This window comes from Ictalurus furcatus, chromosome 4, assembly GCF_023375685.1.
Source record: "Ictalurus furcatus strain D&B chromosome 4, Billie_1.0, whole genome shotgun sequence".
NCBI lineage: Eukaryota > Metazoa > Chordata > Actinopteri > Siluriformes > Ictaluridae > Ictalurus > Ictalurus furcatus.
The window spans coordinates 32430981-32452283 of NC_071258.1; the positions used below are offsets into that span (position 1 = coordinate 32430981).

Below are 21303 nucleotides of genomic sequence, written 5' to 3' on the forward strand. Positions count from 1 at the left end.
GTTCTTGGAGACTTCTTTTTGCATTAGACGGTCTGCTCTTGGACTGAATTTGCTGGAACGGCCAGTCCTGGACAAATTGACAGTCGTTTGAAATCTGCACCATTTGTAGATGATTTTCCTTCAGTGGAATGATGGATTTCAAATAATTTGGAAATCTTTTTAAATCCCTTGCCAGACTCATAGGCATCCAAAACCTTTTTTTCTGAAGGCCTTACAGAAGTCTTTAGATCTTGGCATGATGACACCACACACCTCAATAATAAAAGGAACACCAGACACTAGATATGAGAGGGGTATAAATAAGACCGGTTCCACCTGCACTGCCTAAGCAGGTTCTAATCACTGGCATCCAATCTTAAACACCTGATTCTAATTTTATGGATTCATGGTGTTATAAATGTAGGGGTGTACTTACTTTTTCCATGTGACTGATCTGTTTCTTGTTCATTTAAATTGTGAAAATTACCACAAATGTCAATTTTATGTTTTATGTGATAGAGTGTATCAACTTTATTAATAGACATGGCATTAAAAAAATAAAAAAAACAAACTTAAAGAGAGATAATAAAATTCATAAATTGAATAATTGTAGTAATTGGGAAATAAAACAGGAATAAAACACTTTAGGATGTGATATTATAAATAAAATAATCAATAATCCACTGTGTTTAAAAAAAACGATTCCAAAAATGCTGTAAAACCTTGAGAGTATGGTGAAATTTTTGCTAAGGCTAAATGTCAAATGTGTTTTCTTTTGTTGTTTTGTTGTTTTTGAGAAATATATTGTGGAAACATATGTTCTGTATGTATCAATCATTTCCCGCCTTGTGCCCCATGCCCCATGCTCCCTGGGATGCTCCAGGTTCCCCGTGACCCTGAAAAGGAGTAAGCGGTAGAAGATGGATGGATGCATGGTATCAATCATTTCCATGACTAAAGGGATGAACTATGAGAGTGTGTGAGCAGCATGTACGACACAGTTCAGAAACCCTGAACCGCAAGTTTTTCATAATTCTGCTTAATATCTCATTGCGTAACCTTAATGACTCATTATTTCAGGATATTGTGCCATTATTTCAACATAATACGTCGTTATTTCCACCTAATAACCTGCGCAACTGATTTAAAATAATGGCACAAGTCATTATAACAAAAATAACAGCATGACTATAAGCATAACGAGTTCTTAAGTGACAACATTGAATTATCACTTAAAAATGATCGCATACTTTCTTGAAGTAACACGATATGAAGTTGAAATAATAACAACATCTTGACGTTATTAAATCAAGAGAACAGATTCATGAACATATTCATTTCAAATAATGGCATACTGTCTTGACCTTACGAGATGTTACGTTGACACAATGACAATATCTTTCAGTAATGAGATATTGAGTCAAGATAGTGAGACGTTGACTCGGAATAACGACACAAAGTCTTTCAATGACGAGTTGTAAAGGGGAATATATAAAAAAATATATATATATCAAACTGAGATCTTTAAAATAGTACCAGTTAAAATAATGACATACTATCTCGAAGTAACACGATACCAAGTCTAACGAGATATTACGTTAACCCAACTCACGACTTAATAATATTAGCATCATTACGTCCGAATAACAAGATAACAAGTAAAATAATGGCACGCCATATTGTACTAATGAGTATTCGTTTGGAATAATCAGATATTACAGGACTATCTTGAAGTAGTGAGATAATAAGGCAAAAATAACGAGATGATGGTTAATTAAGTCAAAATAATCTTGAAATCATGAATTGATATGTCGAAATAGGCGATATTAGGTAAAACAACAACAACAACAACAGTAAAAACCTACATGCGGTCTTGAGCTAAGGAGATATTAAGTGGAAATCGCAACATCGAATGATGAAATTAGTTATTTAGCTGAAATTACAACACAGCCAATAAATAAAGCTGAGATAGAGCTGTGTATTACTGTGTACACACACACACACACACACACACACACAGAGGGGGAGAGAGAGAGAGAGAGAAAGACAGAGAGAGAGAGAGACAGGCAGGCAGAGAGAGAGAGAGAGAGAGAGAGACAGGCAGGCAGAGAGAGAGAGAGAGACAGGCAGAGAGAGAGAGAGGCAGAGAGAGAGAGAGAGAGAGGCAGAGAGAGAGAGAGAGAGAGAGGCAGAGAGAGAGAGAGAGAGACAGGCAGAGAGAGAGAGAGAGAGACAGGCAGAGAGAGAGAGAGAGAGAGAGAGAGGCAGAGAGAGAGAGAGAGAGAGAGACAGGCAGAGAGAGAGAGAGAGAGACAGGCAGAGAGAGAGAGAGACAGGCAGAGAGAGAGAGAGAGAGAGAGAGAGAGAGAGAGAGACAGGCAGAGAGCGAGAGAGAGAGAGAGAGAGAGACAGTGAAGTGTGTACTGTACTCCACCACACTGCATGTTCAGAGCCGCAGCTCAACCCATTGCGCTCTTTGACAGCCGCGGCTTTCACTCCGAATCACAACCTGCGGCTTCTTTCAGGAGGATCAGAGATGCACAACACCGCTACAAGTTGAGCTCTAGGTACGCGTTTTGGGGAGATGCGTGTGTAACAGGACACGGTGCGATCGTGAAGATGCATGGACAGAATCGTGTAGAGGAGAAACCCTGACTCTGACACTGTGCGTGTGTGTGTGTGTGTGTGTGAAGCTGAGCTCCTGCGCTCGTGCATCTCCGGGCTCCACTCCGTCTCGCTTTCTCGCGCATTTGATGGATGCATGATCGGGAGGTGATGCCCATTTATGTCATCGATCGCAAATTTCCAGACACACCTGGTAAGGCATACTGCATGCACGAGTTGTTGTTGTTGTTCTTGTTGTTGTTTTAACTAGTTGCGGCGTTAAAGTTGCGGTTTTGTGCCACGAGATCTGCTTATTTACTTTTAGACACTTGACGTGTGTTTGTTTTCCACACGTGCGCTGCATGCGTTGTTTCACGTGTGATTGTTTGTCCTTATGTTAGCCTTAATGTGTCACATAGTTTTCATTTCAGATCTCTCCTCACATAAAACATTATTATTTCTTCTTCTTCTTCTTCTTTTTCTGTTCTCCACGTGTGGGTACATGTTCGCGTGATATCACGTGTCAAGGTGAACATTGACGTCGTTTTGTTTGGAACATAACGGAAGACAAAGCTTTAGTCATCCTAAATGGGGAGGCTGAAGTGTTGCAGTGGCATGACATGAACAATAATTCAGGATGAAAAAAAAAAAAACAACAACAACAAATGATGTGAATTTGACCCTAAATCTGACGTGTTAATACGATATGCTTGGTATGTAGCCTACATACTGTACACAATGAACATGAATAGCAGCATGATCAGATAATGTGCAAAATCAACAAAACAACAACAAACCAAAACAAAAACAAAGCAACAAAAAGATAGACAAAACAAACAAAAACAGATGCCCACGTTATCACGTGAAAAAATCCGCGATCACACGTGAAATGTATGTGATTTCCCCCTAATTCTGACCTAAAGACTTTGATGTTTAAATCTTTAAATAAATGTTTCTTTAATTCAAGGAGAACTAAAATCCCGAGAGTTCCTCCTGCTCTCCGATGATAATAACATGATTGGAAAAAAAAAAGGTTTTATAAGAGGGAACTTTGGTCAGAGCTTGGCTTTGGTATCAGGAGTTATTTACAGTGCTCTACTCGTATAAGTGTGTGTGTGTGTGTGTGTGTGTGTGAGGAGAGAGTTCTGAGGATGCACAAAGTGTGCGACATGTATGTCATGAGCATGATGTGAAAAATATGGGACAGAAAGAGATGTGAAACATTTATATATATATGTGTGTGTGTGTGTGTGTGTGTGTGTGTGTGTGTGTGGTGCAAATGGCCCTTACAATGTTACCAACATTGAGAGGAGAGGAAAGCTTTTGAGGAATATATATATGTTTTTTTTTTTTTTTACACATTATTAACACGTGATTCATTAACATTCACGTGTTAAATAAGACGTGCTTTTTACGTTCACATGACTTGCACACAATTCATTTACTCTCACGTGTTGTTTTATTTTTCCACGTGTGGTTTTCTTACATGAGAAAACTAAAACCCAGTGTCGATATACAAAACCAGACCTCTAATGGTTTTTTTTTTTTTTTAAGTGACGTAAAAAAACTATCTATATTTATAAGATGATAATAATTCATTCCAAATGGACATTTTATGTCTGTATGATATTTTCTTTTGCTGTCTTGGTATTAGCTGCAGGTCTCCCCCTCCTTCGCCTCCTCATAAGGCAGGCCAGTGCTTGCATACTTCAGGTGATATGTTATACAGGATGATCAGTCTGTGTCAGAATGGTGGCTTGGCACATGGTGACACATCCACCCTGCACACCCACTATCATATCATATTACACAGAACTTCCCTGCTCACAGCGCTCAGGCCAGAACGCCACCGCACTCAAGCGCTCAGATAAAGTGCGACTCTCCAATACGAAATGCTAATACGATCCCCTGGGTTTGGAAGAGTTGTGGATTAGAGTCGTGTTTTCTCTATTACACGACTAGTATATCCTAACACACAACCAGGCAACGTTGTGGAAATGGTCGATACACAAGTTCAAATACACAAACACGGATATGGACGTATATTCGAATCGTCTTCAAGACGTTGTGACAGAGGCCTAGGGTCGAATGCGCATGGATAACATGTATTTGTTTAGTTGAATAAGTCGTTTTTACTGTCCAAAATGAACTCGTTTTCATTCAGAACTCAGAAGTCGTAACTTTTGCCGTAAATCTAGTAATAGAAGGTTTCTTTTTCCAGAGAACGGCTACTTCCTGGATGTTTTTTTGTCTTCCGCACCACCCTGTGGAAAGTTTACAGACGATTCTGTGTGAAAATCTCCAGAACGTCAGCAGTTTCTGAAATACATTCTTATGTTGAATGTGAACACACACACACACACACACACACACACACACACACACACAGTATATGACCAGAGAGATGAATTCAGGAAGTAACTGTAGTGTATTTAAGTAATTATTGTAGTTGTAGTAGAGATCCATTTTGTATACAGAATGAAAGCTTAAGCATAAGCAAAGTCAGGAATGTACGTCTGGGAGTCTGGACCCAACAATGGCTCCCGGGAGGCTTAATCAGCGTCCTCTGCACTCTTAGAACCCGTCTTTCATTAGCCTGTGCAGCTGTTGACAGTGTCTGAAGATAAGGCACGCTTCTCCTACTGCTCTTTTCAGGAAGAGAACTTCCAAAGCAAGGACCAAACACCTGATCAAATCATCCCGAACCCGTCGGTGCTTCATCTGCTTTTTATCACTTGATACACAGGCGTGATTTGTAAACTGCGAAATAAATAATAATCGCGTCATCTTTAATAAATTAAAACCGGTGAGGCAATATAAAGCAGCGCAAGACAAAACCGCAGATTGGAAGACAGGACCTTAAAGATCTTAAAGAGACTCAAACACTTAAATGCTTTGCACATGGTGTTTAGGACACAGCAGCAACAAGTTTATAGAAACATGCAGGCTGGTGTGTGTGTGTGTGTGTGTGTGTGTGTGTGGACAGCAGCGTCCGCTGCCAGAAAGATAGCCAGCATTCCTGGGTTAGGCTCTGCCTAATGCCAGATGGCATGTGTGTGTGTGTGTTTGTGTGTGCGTGCGTGCGTGTGTGTGTGTGTGCGCGTGTGCATATGTGTTTACTCTCTTACAGAAAAGTCACAAATGTGTAAAATGTGAATAATCACATGATTCACATATGAAGTGTATTTTTTAGACACGTCACATGCTGTTTATTTATTTATTCATTCATTTATTTATTTATTTCTTTCTTAGATGTGGTGGATGTTTGCGTTTTCATTCTCCACTCTTCCTTGTGTTGAATGTTTCCACACCATTTGTTCTTTAAAATGAATTTTTTGTATACATCACGAATTCATTTGTAACATGCGATCGTCCCGGGTAAGGTGTGACCACGCGTTTATTCGCGTAACGCCATGCGTTCGCTCGAGTTTACATGCGCAGTGTTGAAATTCACCCTCACGTGTGATCGCGCATTCCTCACACGCTTTCATCACATGAAACGTGTGTGATTTCTCCAGAAGCAGAAGGTGATGATGGAACATAAAAGTAGCCGTCGGCTTTTTATTCAGCTCAGATGGCCCGGATTTGTTTATTTGCACATACTAGGCTTGTTTAAAGGATTTTTTTTTTCCCCCCCAAGCCATGACTGCATGACTAAATTGATACAAATTGTTCGAAATGAAATTTTCAGGTTGGGATTTACTGTGAAAAGCATTTGCTTGCTTTAAAGATATTTCCGTGAGGTTAGAAAGGAAAAGGGAACGAAAGAACGTGCTGGTTTTTTTTTTTTTACTCCGGCTGGTGAAATTGAACGCTGACTTCTCAAATGTAAAACCGGATAAGTTCATTTAACTCAAAAAAATTGAGGAAACTAATTACCTAAAAAAAAAAAATTGAACTCAAACTTGTTATATTTCAGTGTATTTGGCTTAAAGAAACTGATTTATCAGCTTAAAAAATTTCGAGGTAATTAGTTTCCTCAAATTTTTGGAGTTAAATGAACTTCACAGTGTGATAGGAAGGTCGTGAGTTTAAATCCCATCACCGCCGAGCCGCCACTGCTGGGCCCTTGAGCAAGGATCTTAACCCTTAATGGCTCACTCGTATAAAAAAAAAAAAAAAAAAGAGACATAATTATAAGTCTGCCAAATGTAAATGCGCGATAGCAGTTGAGATGTTCTCACGTCCAGTGGGCTGGTCTCAGGCTCGCTGCTCAGTTCTTTCCACACATTTTAATGACCAATTACAGCAAAAGCAAGGACATGTTCTAACAAAAAAAAACAAAAACAAAAAAACACAAATTCTGTAGAACTAACAGGTAATATATATATATATATATATATATATATATATATATATATATATATATATATTTAATGAAAATGAAAACATGGGTTTCAGTTAAACCTGGACAATTCCAGGTAAATGGCATTGAATGAAAGAAAACACATCTTATACGGAGGCTTTTGCACTACACAAAATAAAAAAAAAAATAAATAAATAAATGTTCGCTGAAAGCTCATGTAATGTGTTTTCACTGGATCTACATTTATGGGGAAAAAAACACCACCACATAATAACACCGGCTGCAGCTCGAATTTCCTTTAACCTACTGATTAAATAAACATAAATAAGCATATTTTAATACTTAATGTCAATACCATCTAATATCGATTCTTTTAGAAAGTGATTCGATATATGCTGATACCTCACGCGATGTCGATTCGACCGATTCACGGTCCTGCGATCGATATTACACGATGTGTCTGTTTCATACACTCAGTAACCTTCCTGTTAATTCAACCAAAATATATTTTGAAAGATATTTTTATTGAGCTGTATTCCCAGCGGGAAACGCTAGATATCTCGGCACAAATAAGGACCCGTGATGAACTTGAACTTTTTTTGCAGTGTAGTTTAGCACAAATTACACCACCGCTCAGTTGAATTCATTAATCTGATCGGTTAGAAGGTGTTGATTCATTTTGTATGACCGCAGCTCTGACAGTAATGCTGCTGCAAGTCACAGGTTTATATTAATGAGCTCATTCTAATACATGTACATCGTTTCTATAGTAACATAGTATAGACTCGTATAGTGATCATCTACATAAATGGATTAAAAAAAAAATGATATCGTTGATACGGTGAAGTTTCCTGTAAGGAGATGTTAATTGAACGTTTATGGTAGGAGTCTCCAGTGTCAGTGCGTTGTAACGGTCAGAGATAAAGCTGTAAGCTTCTTTCTATTTATTCTACAGTGAATATTTGCACAGCCAAATAGCAGTGATAAGACTTAAGAATTGCCAAACAAATTACAATATTAACACTCACAGGTCTCACACATACACACACGCACACACACACACACACACACACTGTGTGTAGTTTAGAGCAGGCAGTTGCTGATTGCTCACTTCAGGCTATGCTTTGAAGGGGCTTAAGATTGAAGGATTAAGGTCTTTCCCTATCTTAAGTGTTCACAGGAAATGATAGGTCTTTAAGAGAAACCATCCGGAGAATCATCTCCATGAGTCTTGATGGACTTTCCTTCCTCCATCCACCACACACACACACACACACACACACACACACACACACACACACACACACACGCACACAAAAACTCGGTGTCATTAACTTTTCAGTATGCTTTGTTTTAGCATTTTTGCTTTCAGTATATATGAATGTGAAAGAGAGAGAGAGAGACAGAGAGAGAGACAGCGAGAGAGACTCCCAGAAGCCTCTTTCACTCCTCCTTCAAAAGGAATACTTTAAGAGACTTTGTACCCAACCCGGAGACCTCTCATGTCATACCTAACACAGCAGGACCATCCCATTTGTGAAGTTAGGTCCCAGCTGGAGCTCGTGAGTGTGTGTGTGTGTGTGTGTGTGTGTGTGTGTGTGTGTGTGTGTGTGTGTGTGTGTGTGTGTACGCACGCACGCACCTGTCCAAGGGATCAAGGATTAATTGCCTTGTGTGATAAACTTCTCATTTGTCTGAAGGCTGGAAAGGAAACCAGCTTTTCCAGAGGTGCGATCATTAAAACTCAACCAATTCTACTCAAATGTTGGCTTTTATTCATATTTTTTCCCCCACATGCTGTCTGTCTCCTTTCCTGTCTGCCTGTCTCAGGTGAATTGCCACAGGCTGCTCCAGAAGGACAGCACACTATGGCTGAAAACAACACGCAAAAGAAGAAGTCTCGGTGGACGTCGCTGGAGATAGGCCTCCTGACCATCGTATCTCTGCTTTTTGTCGTCATCCTAGCCCTCATCATCCTCTTTGTGACACACAGCAGCAGCAGTGGTGAGTATGCACCAGGTACAGGTGCTGACTTATTTACTTCAGAAGAAGCCTCATGGCGCTTGTCAATGCCTTACTCCTTGACGTGACGTTCAAGGCAAATTTCCAAGGAGATTTACAGGATTAAGGGGTGGCTTACATTCCCACAAAGAACCAAATCCGCTTCAGTAGTGGGAAATGCGCTGTCCATTGTGATTTCCTTGCTTATTTGTTGGATTTAAATGTTTTTTTCACATGCATGAAGAAAGTCTCATTGTGTGTTGTGTATAGCAGATGTCAGAACAGAGGAACGAGTAAAGGTCTGAGTGCCAGTATGATTTAATTATATGCACTCACACTCAGGACCGTAAAGATCCATAACACAACGCTGAACATCTACTACAGCAGTTCCTCGTTTTTAATCAGTGTTATGCTATCCTTCTATTCTGCCATAAACTGCTCTGACTCCAGTTCATTACACTGAGTTACATATTTGATTTACAAGATAGCCAACGCTACCTGTTGATTTCTGCCTCCTGAAATAGGAAAAGTCTTAAACATGACAGTAAAGAAGCACTTGCTGTACTATAAGAAGTCCTTCGCAAGAATCCACCATTTATTTTTTGTCTACTTATTGAAATGTAGCTTTTCATCAGCCTCAAACATGAAGACATTATTTCTAACAAATTTTCTTGCAATAAAAGATTTTTTTCTTTGCATTATTCCCCCCCCCCACCCAAAATGTCACAGTAAACGTATTTCATGTTAAAGAAAAAATAGATTCATTAATAAATGGTCCATTTTAATCTATAGGACTCCGAGGTTCGTTATTTAGTATATTATATTGACAATGGACAAACATATGCAAAAAGAACGTGTGCTTGTGAATTTTTCCAGGTGTCTACATTTGAACTAAAACAGATGAGTGGCAGTGTTTTCCCTAAACATCTGGCAAAACATCAGATAAACTTGCAAACTAAAAAAAAAACAGAAAGAAAAAAAACAAACTATTGACGTATGGACCTCAGTGTGCTCATTGTTAGTTATGGGCTCACATACTGCAAAAAAAAAAAAGAGCTTAGCAAGAATTAGGAAATAAAAATATCTTGAATATAAGCAAATTCAATTTCTCTTGATTAGATACAAATACACGATTATTATTATATCTTTATTTATTTATTTTTATTATTATTATTATTATTATTATTTTTTTACAGATGTCAGGTTTGAAATTGCCTTATTTTAACCACTGTAATCTTGAAATAAGTAAATAGTCCTAATGATCTTATATTTGTATAACATTGTCATATTGAGAACTGTCAGATACCCTTTCCTTTATTCACGATGTCTTCACCAGCTAAGATGAATTTTTTTTTTTTGTCGAACACAGAGTTACCAGGTCTCCTCAGATAACTTCATAGGGTTCTGGTCATGATATTTATGGAGTATGGCTGTTTCTGGAGGAGGGCACTGCTGGGGGAAAGCAATTATCGTATGTTTTTGGCTCTAAGGGAGTTTTAATAGCCAATCAGGGTCGGCAACATGGTTAATACAAAGCTAATAATCAACAAAGAGCTTTACTGCCAGTGTGTATAATATGGTATGATTCACTAACATCATCTGTTAAACATTCATATACAACCCGCTAACACTTTGAAGCGAACAAAATAATGGCCAGTAAAGTTTAATAAAGCTTTTCAAATTAAATTAATAAAAAACATTGTTCTGGCCATATCGACATGTCTGAAAATCGTTTAGCTAGATCTTTTATCTTAATGCACTGTAATATAACTGCCTTTTTTACACTGTGATTCAAAAATTCATTAATACAGTATGAATTAATTCATTTTTTTTTAAATATTATATTAATATGTGCCTTCTGATATGTTATCTAATACGTTTCTATAGTAACAGCTCATTCACAGGAACTTGTACAGCAGATGTTTCACATAAATGGATTTATTATTTTTTTTTAAAGAAAGGAAGGGGAAGTTTTCTGTAACATTGCACGGACAGAGTTTTCGGTATCAGGGCTTTGTAAATTGCTGTTTATATATGAGGAATGAAACATTTCAGGACCCTTTTTGAGTTGAGACTCATCACGACGCACTGCTGACGATAAGCTTCCTACAACAGCATGTCCTGTCATGTTTTATTCCTGACATAGCGTGAGGGGTACATATAAATGGCACTCAAATATAAAAATTGTGCTGAAGAGTAAGCGAGTAAGACGTAACAGTGGGTATAAACTGTGGGATTAGTCGTAGAAGCGTAGCGGGTGAGGATTGTAAGGTAATGATGGGATATTAAGGATAAGATATAGATTTGGTAGATTCAAAGTGGGGGGCTTGCTGATTGGAGTTGGACAGAAATATTAAAAAAGAAATAAATATTTTTGGTTTATCGCTGCATGCTTCGAATTCCAATGAAATGTCCCTTCCACTGCATGTCAATGCATTCCAAATGGCATGGAGACATCGCTGTATAGGTTTTTACTGGTGTACCACTGAAGAGTCCACTTTAGCATAAGTCATAAACCATTATTGGCATTTACACTAAATTATTAATAGTGCTTTTGTGAACATTGCCTCCTCAGCATTATACATTAAACCATCTGCTCTCTGGAACAGTGACTTCTTGTGTATCTTGATATTTTGTAGATGGGGTTTGCACTACAGCTGACTGCACACGGTCGGGTAAGCACATTTTACAAACCATCACAAGATGCATGAGATAGACATTCGATGCCTTTTTGGGACGAAAGGTAAGAGTTAGCAGCCACCAGTAAATATACGTTCTTACTTCTAGATTTGTACGGGGATTGTTTTGGATTATATGGTGTTTTCCTTTGTCTCGACACACACTACAACTCAAGGAAGGCTTAATATTGGGGAGAACAATGAAATGGAAAGAAAAATTCAGAATAAATGTGAATAGATCACAAGGCCTATAGGCTAGACTTAGAAGATTCTGTAGGTTGAAAGAATAACTCGTACATAGTACGACTTATTTGTTAATAGCTGGCAAGTCCGTAATGAGTTAATGAGAAAGGAATATATATTACGGGCCCTCCAGATTAGCTTTAAACTATTCCTTGGCATTTCAGCATCTCGCCTCATTGAGAACATGGACCCTACAGTAAACCCATGTGAAAACTTCTACCAGTATGCCTGCGGAGGCTGGCTGAAGAAGAACATCATCCCCGAAACCAGCTCACGCTACAGCACCTTCGACATCCTCCGGGACGAACTGGAGGTTGTGCTTAAAGGTACATGTCTACTGTTTCCAGGAATACTAAACCCTCCAAAAACTGCTAATAAGTGGTTAATGGTGAATGAAATCCACTGATGATTACTTAGTTCTTTTTTTTTGACACAGTAGATGCTTAATAACAAGCAAAATCGAACTGATCTTTTTATTTATTTATTTATTTATTTTATCTGGTTGGTCAATTTTGTATTTATTGGCTGTTTGTACATTTATGGGTGAAATTGTGAAATGGTTTGAACAGATGTTTGGACAGTGGTTTAACAATCTTTGGCTTTAGTCCTAGCGTTACTCAGCTATTAATAGTGCAGTGAAGTACAGCCTGCTGCTGTGTGGGTTATGGGACACACAGATTGTGCTTTCTTGTATCCCTTTCTCAGTATTCCTTATGCAAATGATACTTGAGCTTACTATGAACTAGGCATGTAAATAAACACAACTTGGTTATTTGGAATGCACAGATAAAGTGCTTTAAAAAAAAAAAAGAAAGACCAGTACATTCACAGCAACGCATGTACACTGGCCATTCATTCATCCTTAGTAACCGCCTGGTCAGTGGAACAAGTGGAGATCAGACCTGGATTATGTTTTGTTGTAAACAACGTTCTGATCAAATTAAGTGCCAGTCTTTAGAATAAAACAAGTGCTGGATTGATTTCAACCCATTTCCTCAAACATGTCTGTCTGTCTCCAGAGTCGCTTGAAGAAAGTCAAGAAAGCGAAGTCAAAGGGAGATGAATGTGATGTGGCACAATTTCACTTCTTTAACGAAACATAGATTAGATACTATATCACACATCCGAGATAATCAGATCTGTGCACAATAAGTGCAGGAGTCATCATTTCCAGTTGCAAGGTCCTAGACTCCAACACAGTTTGGTGATGTTTCTAAGTCAAGACCTGATTTAACAGCTTCAGCTGTGGTTATGTCTGACTGTTCATCAGGAAGTGCCAGGGTCCTTCAGCACCTAGAGATACAGGAACAGATATGGACTGATAGGCTGGCCTTTGGGATGGTGCATGTGTTGCTGATGAGCTATCAGGGTGAAGCTCCTTCATTTTTCAAAGATAACATCAGCTTATTTCCACATCAGATTATTTGCCAAAAATGTAAGGTGGATACTTTTTGACCTTTGTAGAACCGAGCAGATCAGCACCACCAATGATCATAAGAAAGATACACAGTATGGTCTGAAGAAGTGCGGCCGGGGCTGATTTCTTTCTAGACCAAACTGTAGATTCAAAGCTCTACACAACACAGGCTGTGAAATTGTGTTTTTGGGAGAGGGTAGTGAGAGAATTATGTCTGTTAAATGTTACATTAAGGTTTTAGTGAATCACAGTAGTCCTGTGTCAGATATTTCTCAAACTTCCACTGAACTCTGAGGGTCAGACATTGCCATTAAAGATGATGAGAACGTTGACTTTTTTTTCCCCCTAACTTATATCAACAATAATAATTTAGTGCACACAATACAAATTTCTTTGCATACAAATGCCTTATTTCTGACAGATGCTGATAATCTGCTGCAATTAGCAGTATCTTAATAAGGCTGTAATATTCACATTTGATTAAAACACCAGTGCAAATTCAAAGCTCTGAAGTTTTAATCAAGTAAATGATGTGTTTGGCAACTCGGCTTATCTAATTTAATTTGAGCGGTGCTAATCACTAACGTGTCAGTGGAATACATATGGAGTGTGCATGACAAACAGTGTGAAATGAAAATAATGACTTGGGGCTGGGACTTAACCAAAGGGGTCACGGCTTCCCCAGTGAAACAAGTCCTGCAGCCAAATCCCCATGTTAGCACTTCAAGTGCATTGGTCTTTTCAGGAATTAAATAGAAAATTGATGTGGAAATAAGAGAGTATTTAAAGGCTCTATTAGAGGTTTGGATGTAATTAGCGCCCGGGTCTTGGCTGCCTTGGCCACCGTTGAATCGATCAGCATGTGTTTACAATTAACACAATAATGCAGAAGCATCACGACAAGCTTCAGGCTGCATACGGCTTGAAATGATTTATGACTTTTACATGCAATTATTAAGGATAATTTCATACGAAAATTCAGGGGGAATTTATTTATTTTTATTTTTATTTTTTTTGGTTTTGTTCTCGCCATAATCAGTGTATAGACAGGGATCACTGAAAGAATTACGTCCGGGAGATATTAAAATGCGTTTTGCGCTCTGTTGAGTCTGCTTCACAAATCAGTTAAACCACAAAGGACTTGATAAGAGAGACTGATTCAGTACTGGTTCAGTAATGATAATGATACAGGCCTGCAGGAATGACTAATATGACGCTAGCAGCCTTGCCCATGTTCATAAATGTGCCTTCTCTCTCCATGTCTATCAAAAGCTTGTTTATTACACACCACTACTGTAACCAGCAGTCATGCCCATTTAAAAAAAATAAAATAAAATAAAATAATAATTGCGATGTTTGTCTAGAGCAAGAACTCTCATACTTTTTGCAGTGCCGTATAACTGTAAAGTTCATTCCACAGACCCTGTCAGCACAGATATATACATACATTATATATATATTTAGCTATCCACATGTTATGCTTATTATTTAAATGTGGGCCATAATATTTTGGCTGCTTATTAGATCCACATAGCTTTTTATTCCAGAACTTTCCTTTCCAGTGATAGAAAACACTAGGTACAAATTGGCATTATTTTTTAGGCCTAATCGTTTTTGAGTTATTGAGGTTTGGATTGAACCCATGCGATTCGAGAGAGCAGTTAAACAGGATAATAACTCTGGCTATGCTTCACAGACCTCACTTTGAGAAATGATGATCTAGAACATTTACAAACTGAAGGGATAATTTGACTACAAATGCTTGGAAACTGAATCACAGCGAATAGCTGGCAGTTACCTTTCAATACATGGTCATAAAAAACTCAAATTTATTATTTTATGTGCAACTAATGCGCATAAATCCTCATTTCCCCTCCCCCATTATAAGTTTGTATTGACTATTTGTGTACTAGTGCATACATGGTTGTCTTCTTCTGTTCCTGTTATATCCAAAGTACGGCAATCGCTGTGCTCAGGTATGAGTGCAATTAAACACTAAACAGCAAGGCCAGCATGTTGGTGACGCACTGAGGGACGAGGAGCAGCTGCACATGCCCATGAATGTTACATAGTAATAAAACAGAGTTAAAGGAGTTAGGGTGAAAAGAAACAGTCAGACAGTCCAGGAGAGTGAGCGAGAAGAAGAAAAAAAAACACGAAGATGTATGTAAATGAGTGTACTATTAAGCATACTATTCTTAGCCTCAGAGGAAGTGAGAAGCATTAATACTTGCCATTCCATCTCGGAAATACTTATTAATATTCGGTATGCCGTGTCATGTCCTTTCAGATGTGTAATTCTGAACCACGCTATTAACTCTGCAAACTCTGACAAGCTGCCAGCGAAGGGGATGAACTTTTGCGTGCCATCATAATCCTCAAGCTGCCAAGGAAATTACCGCAGTTGGAGACGCAGGAGTCAAACAGGGATCAATGCCGATCTTACCCAGAATAATCCTGACTGATAGCCATGACATCACAAAACGTGATGCTGCCATGACTAACAGGGTTTTATACGCTAGCTTTAGTGCAGGGCCAAGCAGTCAGCATGAGCAGAGAGAGGATGTCTATGGAGGAGTATCAGCAATAGACCTCATGCATATACATGGTGGAGATGCCGCAGGGAGGAACTGCTTCCTGACTCGGACATAGAGGGCTTTGTGAAAATATGTGGGTCAGATATGGCTTTATATTTCAGAAAGCTACAATAGAATACAATGTCAAAGCTACAAAATTTCAGATAGAAGCTCTCTGAATCATTTCATTGTCTGTCCTTAAACAAAGTGTTTAAACTTCAGTATAATTCAAATTTCAAGGTGACACAACTGCACAGACTTTACAAAGCCTTTCAAAGAACAGATGCCTGTGACAGGTTAAAGGTCACATGACCATTCAGCTGATGCTACGGTTGTGAGTTTATCGGTTTGAACATGTGTGAAAACCGCCGCCGTTATGATGAGTGAATGGGGGAATGTTGACGAAATGTCCAAGGAGCAGAATTTTATGGTGGCTTAGTGGTTAGCACGTTCGCCTCACACCTCCAGGGTCGGGGGTTCGATTCCCACCGTGGCCCTGTGTGTGCGGAGTTTGCATGTTCTCCCCGTGCTGCGGGGGTTTCCTCCGGGTACTCCGGTTTCCTCCCCCAGTCCAAAGACATGCATGGTAGGCTGATTGGCGTGTCCAAAGTGTCCATAGTGTATGAATGGGTGTGTGAGTGTGTATGTGATTGTGCCCTGCGATGGTGTACCCCGCCTTGTGCCCGATGCTCCCTGGGATAGGGTCCAGGTTTCCCCGTGACCCTGAAGAAGGATAAGCGGTATAGAAGGTGGATGGATGGATAATATTGAGATGGCAGTGTTGACGGTGCAGATTCATTTCTATAACGTCAGCACTGAGAGTAGTTCTTCTTGCAAGGCAAATCATAGGTTTAATGCACGTGTTCTAATAAGTTATCATTTCTATAGTAAAGAGGATTTCACAAAGATTCACGGCAGATGCTCCAGACATTTATTAGCATTTTTGGAAGGAGTCTCCAATGTCAGTGCTTAACAGTCAAGCTCTCAGACCAGACAGGAAACTCTTCAGTACACATGGATCGGTGCTTTCTCAGTAACATGCCGCAAGAGAAAGGGGAAAGTTGGAATGAATGTTCAAATGAAGCATTAACATGTTTAACAAATGTTCCACAACATTAAAAAAAAACAACGTACAAGTTCTTGTTCTTTATTAAATAAATAAATAATTGTGATCATTGGAAAAGTGTCAAAATAATCAACTTTGGGATGTTAACAATACCTCTACTCCCTCACACCAACTTTGGTGTTAATTATTTTCCTTTAACAGTATAACACAAAGGTTTTTATTTATTTATTTATTTTTTTCTTTTCTTTTTTTTTTTTCTTTTAGCGTCTTACATAACAAACCAGACCTGTTCGTCAAATGTCCTCATTTAAAATCATGTGCGTTCCATATTTTTGGCTTGGAAGTCAATTTTTGTTTTTGAATTTCCTTTCTATGAGTAATTACGGGTTGTACAAGTCAAGTATGAAAAAGACATAAGGTTGAGAGCGTGACTGGGAGAGAGAGACAGTTTTGAAGCTGTAGGGGACTCAGCCACACACACACACACACACACACACACACACACACACACACACACACACACACACACACACACACACACACACACACACACACACACACACACACACACACACACACACACACACCAGGTGGCCTCTAATCTGATCACACACACATGATCTTTGCCCTTTTTTCAGGAAGCATTCAAACGCAAGCCCAATTAAAAGCCATTCAGACCCTCAACACTGCAAACGGTACAGACTGAATACACACGAAGGCGAAAAGCGAAAGTATTTTGATTAGGACGTCCATTTTTTATAAGTCATTAAATAAATAGTGATTCTTGGCACTGCTGTGGGACTTGTATATTTCATTTTTATTACACCTTTCAGCGGTTTCATGCTCGGCTGCTCAGTTGGCAACCACAGTTTTAAAATAATAATCAACAACTTTGTAGTAACTCTCAGTGCTGGAAATAAAGTCATGCAGAGAGCAGGAAATGAGGCTAGGAAACCATGGTGTGTGTGTGTGTGTGTGTGTGTGTGTGTGTGTGTGTGTGTGTGCATGAGGATGCAGAGTACATGATTCAGTTAGAACTTTATTCACTTTAAGGATGTTTCCTTTCTGTACAACTTCCAGTTTTGCTCCAAGCGGTCCTTGCGTGACTGTTCTGCAACACTTCTATTAAATAAACACTGAGGATTTGTTATCACACGAAACTTATTTTCATCAGATCCTCAGTGGAGAATCAAAACCAGAAGTGTATGTTATCATGATGAGGCTTAATAATAAATTAGTAATGGCCCATTTTTTTTTTTTTTAAAATGCCTTAGTTAGAAAGTTCTGGATAAGTAAACTAACCTGAATGAAGGGTGAGAGCAGTTAGCTTCTAGCACTTAATCATTAATGACTAGCTCATGGCTAGTTCGACTTGATTGACATGATTATGTTTTATTTCACCTGGGTGCTTGACATTGCCACTTTTGACTAGTGGCACAGACTTTGAACAGATGTGATATGTTAGCTGTCGGTTTGAACCAGGAAGAATGAACGGATAGTTCTCTGTCCAGTCATCTTTAAGCATTCTGTTTCTGTCTTCTTAAATTTTCTTCCTTTGCACAAGCCATATTGTCACTTCACAGACCAGAGAAGGTAACCGAAATATTCTTCAGCTCAGTCAGCTAAAATACTTTGCTGGCTACACATCTGGATTGCCATTCACCAGTTGACGAACCATGATCTACAGAGATGCTGAACATTTTTTTGGAAATCAATGAATTGTATAGTCCATTTTTTGGATTTGGTATATGAACCTCTTTTATTTATTTATTTTTTGCCTCTGCAGGAGTACTGGAGAGAGAAGAAAGCACCAGTGGTAGCAGCTCTTTAGCCAAAGCCAAAATCCTTTATAGGTCCTGCACCAATGAAAGTGAGTCCAGGATCACTGGAAAACCAATGAGAATATCTTAAATGACCTGTTGGCTTGTCCAGACTTATATTTCTCCATTTTTTTCAATTGCATATATAGCGTTCCCATTACTTCCACTGTAGTTACTGAATACCTCATAGTATTAACTGAATATTATGAATTTGGTTTAATATGAGAGAAGGGTTGATGTTTCATTTAATATTAGCAGCTGATAAAGCAGCAGCAAAATCCTGAATTTCATTAGTTAATAGAATTTCTTTAAAAAAGTCTTCATTAAATGGTCAGGTTTAAAACCTAGAATAAGAAGTTGTTGTCAGCAGTCAGGGCTTGTTGATATGAACGTTGATGTAATATTGTATGTTTGCTGTGTTTTTATTACAGGTCTCATTGAACAGAGAGGTGGAATGCCTCTGATTTCAATGCTGCCAGATGTCTTCGAGTGGCCAATCGCGATGGACGACTGGGACACCAAATTCGGTATGTGATTGTGTTCTTAAATGATGTATTTACTGTATGCATTTTATTTCTCTCAACATCACAGAATGAAGTTCAACATGTTTTTATGTCTGTCATATCCTCTCTTTAGGGGACAAATGGAGGGCAGAAGATGCCATAGCCAAACTGAATGAGAAATATGGGAAGCAAGTCCTAATTAGCTTTTATATCGGCACAGACGACCGAGACTCCAATTCTCATATCATTCATGTAAGTGTACACTTTTTTTTTTCTTTTCTTTTTAAATCAGTCTTTTTTTTTATGTGTCTTGCTACTCTTTTTTTTTTTTTTTATGAAGTCTCTTTTTCTTTTCATTCTTTTGTTTCCCATTTGAGACATTCCCGAACACTTTGGTGGCTCTCACTTTCAGCAAAACACTGTCCATTTAAACAAGGAGAACCACTTTGCTCATGTGGCAACGAGCCAAAGACTCACAATCACAAAATCTCCATGAACAAATAGTCCCTCTGTTGTTGAAACCTGTGGAGAGATTAGATCTGACTTTTTTATTTTAATCATGGTAACTGATACTTTGTTTTTTTTTTTTTTTACTGGTGCTGTGGATGCATTGGATTTCCTGTTTAGAATGAATGGTATGATTGTGTGTTTATCTGATTCTCTGTACCAGTTTGACCAGCCAAGCCTTGGCCTGCCCTCCAGAGACTACTATGTCTGCACGGGGCCCTATGAAGAGGTAAGGTTTGCCTTTTACACCAAAGCTGCTGTTTTGTGTTTCTGTTTCATTCTCAATTTCTAGCATAGATAGATACTTGCTACATAGTGCAGATATTTCGAAGTTACAGATAAATAACTTTGACTTGTTCTGACTTGTGTTGTAGCTCTGTCACAGATTCTACCCATTTCAAACATGATAACAATGAAACCGAAAGTTAAAAGCTAAGCATGAAATGTCACTGCACATTTCCTAGGTGTGTGTGTGTGTGTGTGTATGTGTGTGGGGTTGGGGGATGTGGAGGGGGAGGTCAGTCGGTCACATTTGAGTCGTCCCTTATAAAGTAGATGATGAAAACTGTACATTAGAGTTCCACAACATTCGATCAATCCTGTTTCCCGAGCATATACACCCCTAGGAATTTTTTTTTGTTTGTTTTTTTTTTGGAATATTCCACAAGTCACATATTCAACAGGAAGTTGCATTGTGTGAATTTCCCGAAGGCCGTAGGTTGAAGAACGTTTAATATGACGTTATGATATTGACTGAAATCACTTTAAAAAGTTACACACATTTAAATTTGAAATTAGTGGATATTTTCCAAAAATAAATGAAATGCACAAAGTAAAATATCAAATAAAGTGTCAATAATGTGTTCAATATAGTACACAGTGAACTGAATTTTCAAATGACTCTACAAACATTTTTTTTTTGTTCATTTTCCATACTGTCCCAACTTTTTCGGAATTGGGGTTGTAATTTAAATGCATTTGAAGTAAATCATTAGTAAGTTCTTAATGTCCTGATGCCATTTTGGTAACCATTTTGTATATTTGCTAATTGCTTGCTAACAAAAAAAATTATAAAACTTTACAAAGAAACCTTGTCAGTTGTCAGCGATGGGTTAACAAACTTTATGTGAGGATACACACATGTTTTCCCAGATTTAATGATGAAAAAATATATTTTTTAAAAAAGTTGGCACCCCAATCATAAAATCAACTATATACTCTATGAAGTGATGGCAGAGATGACCACATGCATGATGCGAGTTGATGATAAGTTCAATCTTAGTTCTTCTGCTTCTTTTCCAGACACAGATTAAGCTCATAGACTGTCTGTGGAAAATCAGAAATGATGTTGATGGCTAATTCAATCCTTTGGCTTGGTCTGTCCCTGTTCAGTCAGTCCCTTGAGTCCCAAATGTAATTGTAATAACAAAGCCTATCTATTGTACATTTTCTCAATCCGTCATCCATCACTTTAGGCTTCCAGTGTGTCTGGACCCTACACACAGACGTCGTCAGGCACCATCTGATTATTATTCAAATTAGGCCTTCCACCCGCTCTGTGTCTCTAATGTGTTCCAGATCCAGCAGGTAATTAGTGCTAACA

General features: G+C 38.5%; 1 protein-coding gene across 3 annotated transcripts in view; it reads left to right on the forward strand.

Moving 5' to 3' along the window:
* The first annotated feature begins 2370 nt into the window (after nucleotides 1-2370).
* Nucleotides 2371-21303, forward strand: part of LOC128607033 (neprilysin) — a 31314-nt gene continuing 12381 nt past the window's right edge. For 2 of the 3 annotated variants that reach the window (XM_053623650.1, XM_053623652.1), the window contains exons 1-8: nucleotides 2371-2797; nucleotides 8720-8893; nucleotides 11530-11565; nucleotides 11976-12137; nucleotides 18657-18740; nucleotides 19122-19217; nucleotides 19327-19445; nucleotides 19864-19929. In XM_053623650.1, coding sequence (XP_053479625.1) covers nucleotides 2737-2797; nucleotides 8720-8893; nucleotides 11530-11565; nucleotides 11976-12137; nucleotides 18657-18740; nucleotides 19122-19217; nucleotides 19327-19445; nucleotides 19864-19929 — 798 coding nt within the window. In that variant the 5' untranslated portion in view covers nucleotides 2371-2736. Of the gene's footprint in view, nucleotides 2798-8498; nucleotides 8618-8719; nucleotides 8894-11529; nucleotides 11566-11975; nucleotides 12138-18656; nucleotides 18741-19121; nucleotides 19218-19326; nucleotides 19446-19863; nucleotides 19930-21303 lie in introns of those variants that run through there. The other variant, XM_053623651.1, reaches the window with a different exon arrangement.